General features: G+C 31.7%; 1 protein-coding gene across 1 annotated transcript in view; it reads left to right on the plus strand.

Annotated features, from left to right (window-relative positions):
- LOC126741035 (delta-1-pyrroline-5-carboxylate synthase-like) overlaps nt 1-5936 on the plus strand; it is a 29821-nt gene extending 23885 nt beyond the window's left edge. Inside the window, exons 7-13 of the mRNA XM_050447305.1 lie at nt 992-1262; nt 1317-1545; nt 1599-1737; nt 5053-5247; nt 5299-5469; nt 5525-5620; nt 5675-5936. Of these exons, the coding sequence (XP_050303262.1) occupies nt 992-1262; nt 1317-1545; nt 1599-1737; nt 5053-5247; nt 5299-5469; nt 5525-5620; nt 5675-5859 (1286 nt within the window). The 3' untranslated portion in view covers nt 5860-5936. The remainder of the gene's footprint in view (nt 1-991; nt 1263-1316; nt 1546-1598; nt 1738-5052; nt 5248-5298; nt 5470-5524; nt 5621-5674) is intronic.
- Nucleotides 5937-7516: the final 1580 nt, after the last annotated feature.

Here is a 7516-nt window from a genome sequence, read left to right on the forward strand (position 1 = left end):
TATTTCCAGTCTGCCTTGTGAGGGAGATCCTTTTTCAGTTCAGCGAGAACCTCTAAAACATTTTTATTACTAATTAGACCACCCTGTTTCCATTGATTTCCTGATGCCTCTTTCAGTTCTGGTCATGCAACCATTACAAAACTATTTTAAACTCAGTTTTTGAATAACATTTAGGTCGATATCAGAAATATTTGCACAACTAGATGGATCCAACAACTGCATACCTCACACAAACTGGACCCTCATGACTTCAATACACGTAATCATAGTGATTGAATTAATTAGTAAATTAGCACATTAGAACCGTCATTCCAAATCACCCTTTTCGGTACAAAGTTAAACTTTTAGATAAACTAGTCCTGATCGCAGCAGCAGATTACTCTGAACACAGCTCATTCATGAAGCACGAATAAAAAATGCACGTTTTATGCAAATTGTTTCAAATTAATATTGGACAAACCTACCACCAAGACTAATTCATGTTAAATAACGTTAAAAGAACCACTGCATAATCTTTGTAAACCAAACATTGCTTTACCTGTACAGCCTTCATAAGTGATCACCAAATAAATATTGCTTCCTAGTCCCTTCAAGGTGTCTACACTTAATCAACTCCTGTAACTTCATTCATTAGCTGCAATTACTGCTTTTATTACTTTTATGGTCTCCTCACAAAGACAATGAGTTAACTAGCTACTGCTTTTACCTTTCATTTGACCCAAGTTTTTTAGGAGTCTTTTTCAAGTCAAATCAAGGTTCTTATGTTTTGAAATCTCACTAATAAAGCTCTTTTATGCAAGTTATTTCAAATTGATGGTACCACACATCAACCAACAAGACAACATGTCTTTCTGGAATAGTATTTCCACTTTAATCAACCCTTTCATATCATCTTCCATTAACACCTTCAACCCTTGAGGCAATTTTATATATAGATTCATTAACGCCAGTTACTGCTCCTTCTACCTCTAATGTCCTTTCAATTTTTTAGCAAGATTGGGTGGTCGTGCCCTAAGTCTGCTCACAGGAGAAGAACGTGCAGCATGCATTAACCACTTTGCGGAACTCCTAGATAAACGAGTCCCAGATATAATGGCCGCCAACAAAAAAGATCTAGAAGACGCTAAGAAAATCGGACTTTCCAACGTACTTATCGGTAGACTGACCATAACTCCACCCAAAATAAAAGCGTTATCAGTAGGATTAAGACAAATAGCTGATAATTCCAAGACGATAGTGGGAAAAGTTGTTAGGAGAACTTTGTAAGTTATATTATCTTACCAATTATCAACTAACTTATTTCAACATATTCTTAGATTAGCAGAGGGTTTGGAGTTAACACAGATTACAGTACCAATAGGGGTAATCTTGGTTATTTTCGAAGCCAGACCGGATGTTCTTCCTCAGATCGCAGCGTTAGCCATTGCTTCCGGTAATGGTTTGGTGTTGAAAGGAGGCGACGAGGCTGTTGCTTCCAATTTTGTTATGAAGAGTATTGTAGATGAGGCCTTGAAGTCAATAAAGTGCGATGGAGCTATTGGATTGGTAAACTAATGCTTTTTTCCTCAATATAGTAAGTGTAAGTTAAACCAATTAAGGTGAGCACAAAAGAAGAAATTGCTGATTTAATCAATTTGGACCAATATATTGATTTAATCATTCCAAGGGGTGGTTACAAACTAATAAGGTTTATTCAAAATAATGCCAAAAGGATACCTGTTATGGGCCATTCTGAAGGTAAGTAATTTATTTTTATGAGAGTTTTTCGCTGTTATCCTTTATGAAGTTGCTCACAGTAATTTCAACTCTAATCTGACGATAGGGTTCTTCTTATGTATTATAAATAAGTTTTCATGCTAGGACTCTTTAAAGACCTAATCGAGAAGAAAATGGAATTACTAGTATATCAATTTCTTCTAACATTGACTATCTTGAGACCGAGCTGATAAGAGAAACAGGAAAAGAATAATAAAGAAAAAAAAACTAAGCAGTTTGAAATAGATTTTAGTATATATTATGTAAAGGGGACAATAAAAAATTGAAATGTGAAGAAACCTTGAAATATTACAATTCTTTTCCAATATTTGACCACTAGCACAAAAATTGTTAGAAAAAACAGATGAAAAATAAACGACATACAAACTGATCGCTGCTAAGCAAGATCAGCATAAATTTTGAAAGGGAGTAGAACAAGAACAGAGCCTAAGCAACACAAGATAGTTAAATAAACGTTTATTTTTGGTTGAACTTCAACTATAAATGATGAATAAAATTGTTCGAATGGTTAAGGAGGGAAAGTTCTTAAGGGGTTTATCGTAAATATTTTTCAATAAAAAAAAAGTACACCACTACAATTTTTAATAATAAATTATATTTGTTGTTTAAATCTGTGTCTAGATTTGAGCAAATTTGCATTCTTAAGTTTTTTTTTATTTGTATATCTTATTTGGTATAATTATTTCGTTTTAGACATCTTAATGTATTTTCTACTTTTTACTAAATTTCTCTGTGTGTTATATCCCATTATTACACTATAAGATATACCTGTCTGAAAAGGATATCGCAAGCTACACAGTGGCATATATGTAATATCGGAGTCATTTTATCAAATATTTGAGGTGTAGTAATTGAGTTTATAAACAAGATATGTAAATCCTCTGTAATTTTTTTTGAAAGGCCGAAATTTGCTCTCTACAGAATAGTATATCATATACGTATTTTTTACAGTTTAATGAATGTACTTTAACAGTACACCCCTGCATTTTTTTTAAATAGATTATATTTGTTTTTTTAAATCCGTGTTTAGATTTGAGCAAATTTGCATTCTTGAGTTTTTTTATTTTTATAACTTGTTTCGTATAATTATTGTATTTTATACACTTTAATGCATTTTCTACTTTTTACTAGATTTCTCTGTGTGTTATTACCCATTATTACACTATAAGATATATACGTGCCTGAAAAGGATATCGTGAGCCACAGAGTAGCATATATGTGATATCGGAGTCATTTTATCAAATATTTGAGGTGTAGTAATCGAGTTTATAAACCAGATATTGAAATCCCCTGTCAATTTTTTAAATGCTGAAATTTGCTCTCTTTTGTAAACAGAATAGTATATGATATACGTATATTCTACAGTTTAATAAATGTACCTTATCAGTACACCACTGAATTTTTAAAAATAAATTATATTTGATTTTAAATCCATGTTTAAATTTGAGCAAATTTGCATTCTTGAGTTTTTTTATTCGTATATCTTATTTGGTATAATTATTGTGTTTTATACACCTTAATGTATTTTCTACTTTTTACTAAATTTCTCTGAGTGTTATATTCCATTATTACACTATAAGATATATACGTGTCTGAAAAGGATATCGCAAGCTACACAGTAGCATATATGTAATATCGGAGTCATTTTAACAAATATTTGAGATATAGTAATCGAGTTTATAAACTAGATATGTAAATCCTTTGTATTTTTTTTTGAAATGCCGAAACATGCTCTCTTTTGTAAACAGAATAGTTTATGATATACGTATATTCCACAGTTTAATAAGTATACCTTCACCATATACGGTAAATCTTTATTTTTATTGATAAATCTACCAAAACCAAAACTACCCTAAAATAATTGAAAAATAATTGAGTAAATATATACTTAACGATAATAATACATTATGTCCTTTGGGAGTCCTTTGCTACTGCACCATCTAAAGAATTAAAGATTTTATGAAATTTTTTGTAACTGAATTTAACCCATCTGCCATTAAAAGATATCCAAATTTTCATAGAAACTTACAGTTTACATATGCTTTATTTCAATTGCTATTAGGTTGAATTAGTGAAATAGCTTTGGCCACTCTGTATGTGAAGCCTCTATGAAATGGAAGCCAATAATCCTTAATATGAAAAACCTCTTAGTATATTTTTGGAAAATGCTAAAGAATATCGAATTATGAAAAACCCTCAAAAAACTATAATTCTTTCCACAATATTATGACCACCAAGCAAAAGCACATAGAAGGAAAACACAAGAATCAAGGGAATCAGCTGATTTTCTAATTGGTTCATTGGAGTTTACTATTTACTGCTGAAAAGACAATATATTAACAGCAAAGACTCTTAGTGATTACAATACACAAGCCAATAGTTCTTAAGACTGTTCTTAAGCAGTTTCATTACAACCATGAATCCGGAGAATATTTGAAGAAGACAGAAAGCTTAAATCTCTAATTCTGTATTCTTATGTATTGTTAATAATTTTTCCAGTTAAGCTTCCTCAAAGAACTAATAGAGAAAATAAAGGAAACAGTAGTGATTCAATTCAGAAGAAAATATTAAGGAGTTAGAAATGAAAGTTAATAAGCTGCAAAATGAAAAACGTCTGAGTCTATCTATCGAGAGAGCAATGGAATATACAAATATGAAAAAATCTTAAAAGTTTACGATTCTTTTCCAATATTTGACCATCAGGACAAAAACAGTGGATCAGCGAACTAAGTCAGCATACATTTTTAAAATAAGCAGAATAAGAACAACAAGACAGGGTAAATAAAATTTAAAACTCTCTTTAATTTCTTCAATTCTTTTCCAATATTTGGCCACCAGGACAAAAATATATGAAAAATTAACGACAAACGAACTAACTGCTATTAAGCAAGTTCAGTATAGATTCAGAAAGGAAGCAGAATAAGTGGTCCTTAGTTACTGAAGCTTCTCCAGTTCTGCCATTAAAGAATATTTTTCTTATCAGAGCAATTTATACTTTGCACATGTTTTATTTCATATCTTTATGTACTTAGAAACCGATGCACTAAAGAATCACAACTGAAAATCATTAATCTGCAATATCAAGGAAATTAGCTGCTTGGTAAACTGGTTCATTTGACTATTTAATGCTAAAAAGAGAAACATATGAGCAGCAAAGGCTCTGAATAACTACACAACCCAATAATTATTAAGATTGTTGGTAAGCACCTCCATCACGACCACCACTAATCGAGTAAATACCTTTAAATATTTTAACAATTTTCTCTATTTTTTAAGGAATCTGTCATATTTACGTGGATAAAGATGCATGTCTAGAAAAATGCATAAAGATCTTAATAGATGCAAAAACTGACTATCCAACTGCTTGCAACGCCGTAGAAACTCTCCTTTTGCATAAGGATCTGATGGAAGGAGACTTTTTTGCAGAACTGTGTTGCAATTTGAAGAACGCTGGTGTAAAAATTAATTCAGGTTCTTAACCAATTTGATTATCAAGAGTGTGTTACTCCAAGCCATTTTTAGGTCCCAACCTCTCAAATTTTCTCCAGTTTGGACCACCACTGGCTGCCACAATGAAAAAGGAGTATGGTGCCCTAGAAATGTGCATTGAAGTCGTTTCGTCTGTAGAAGAAGCCATTAGTCATATTCACAAGTATGGTAGTGGACATACCGAATCAATTATAACTGAAAACAGTACGTTCTTTAATATATAAAAATGCTTTTTCAGAAGGTTTTCTGTTTATTTTAGAAGAAATAGCAGAAGTCTTCTTAAAGTCCGTTGATTCGGCTTGCGTGTTTCACAATACAAGTACCAGGATGTCTGATGGATTTAGATTTGGTCTAGGCAAGTACCATGAGAGATTGTGTAACTTGTATTTTAATATGTAATGGATTTAAGGTGCTGAGGTAGGAATAAGTACAGCCAGAATTCATGCCAGAGGTCCAGTCGGTATAGAAGGGCTTTTGACCACAAAGTGGGTGCTGCGCAGCCAATGTGCGCACACGGCCAGTGAGTTTAATGAACAGGACGGCCCTAAGTGGATTCACAAGTCATTACCTTTGGATAACAAAAAGTCTTGCTAAAAAATAATGAACCATTGAATTATAGTCTGTATATGTCAAGTCTTTTTTTGAGTTGTAATAATGAAAATATAAAAATATTCAAGTGTTTTATTTAATGGTTCAAGTTTAAATATCAGCGGTATGACCAGAGACATCTGCTGGCTTCTTGTTAAAAACAAATGAAATCATAATAAAGAAAACTCTCCTTATTGATTTCCACTAGAGTTTACAGCTTTTGCTCCAAGGATGACGCCACCAGTATTAAATTTATTAACTTTAAAAGGCAGAAATCTGCTTAGAGTTGTATCAGAGGATGAGGGCTTAAAACACCAAATACTGTTTTCCGTGTATTGATTACAAGCCCTTTTAATGAGGCTTTAGAGGTCGGTAGTGTCTGCAATAAAGCAAATATTTTTAAAATTCGTCAATCTAATGCTTAATAAGCTAAAGCAGCTTTTTCAAAATAGCTTGAGTTTTGTAAAAATCTTAAGAAGTTTGATATAAGGGGTTTCTTGTGTTTACTTATTAAATCAGTGAAGAGTCTGGGTTCTTGGAGTCTGATTTTCTAATATTATTTTGCTATTTTTCTTATTTTACTTAAACTCGTCATCCATTAAAATTCGACAGCAAAATCTATAACACTAAAGAAAAACCATCTATGTTTCATTCATATTGTTGAATGAGCAGTAAAAGCTGGTCGACACTATTGGATTTTGTAACCTTAATTTCTGGTTTACTGACTAACGAATAAGCCTTGTAAAAGGTTTATCATCTACTATAAATATAAAGACTTACTTATGCTTCTTAACCTGCAATATCAAGGTGACAAACTCCAACATCAGTTGCTTTAGATTGTTAGAAAATCTGTGAATAGTATTATAATTCTTTATATATTGGGATTTGGAGACTACCCATTTTATACCTTCATCTGGCACATCAAAGAGATAACCTATATTGATTGATTCATGTTTCCTGAGCATCCTGTAAAAGGTAAGTATAGATTACTGTTAAAAGACAGCTAGACGGCTGTAGAAGACCCCATTCTGCACCTTGTCTGTAACATCAATGGTAACTTGCCTGCAGAAGCTGATCCACACTGTTGCTACAGACAATCTCTCTCTTTTTTGAGTCTCCACTTTTGGCTCTCTATGACCTTGTATCTTTACATAGAATTGATTTCATGAGTAGAATTGATAAGTGACTTATCAAAGCGCATTATCTCACCTAAATCTAGTTAATCATGAATCAATAATGAGCAAAAACGATTTACAGCTAAACCAAAATGGTTTAGAGTAAAATAATAATCAGTTATACATTCGCAGATATAAAAAATTACGTTGTTCACATCAAAAATAGCAGAGGTTTTTAAAAAAAGTAATAAAATTCTATGACAAATTGCGCTTTGATTCATCATATAGGACAAAATGCCTTTTGATAAGTCACTCCTCTAAATATGAAATTTGAAAAATTGGAATTTGAAACCTATTTTTTAGTTTTTTAGTTAGAATTTATTATTTTACATTTTTTCATTAGTATTTTAAAAACAAATAAAAATATAAAACCTATTTAGGGGTTTTTAATAAAATTCAATGCAGGAGAAAGATTTATTTATTAAAAAAACAAATGGTTTTATTCTTATATTTTAGATATGCTTTAGTTCCTTTTCTTCCTCGAGACA

Source organism: Anthonomus grandis, chromosome 10, assembly GCF_022605725.1.
Source record: "Anthonomus grandis grandis chromosome 10, icAntGran1.3, whole genome shotgun sequence".
NCBI classification, from domain to species: Eukaryota; Metazoa; Arthropoda; class Insecta; order Coleoptera; family Curculionidae; genus Anthonomus; species Anthonomus grandis.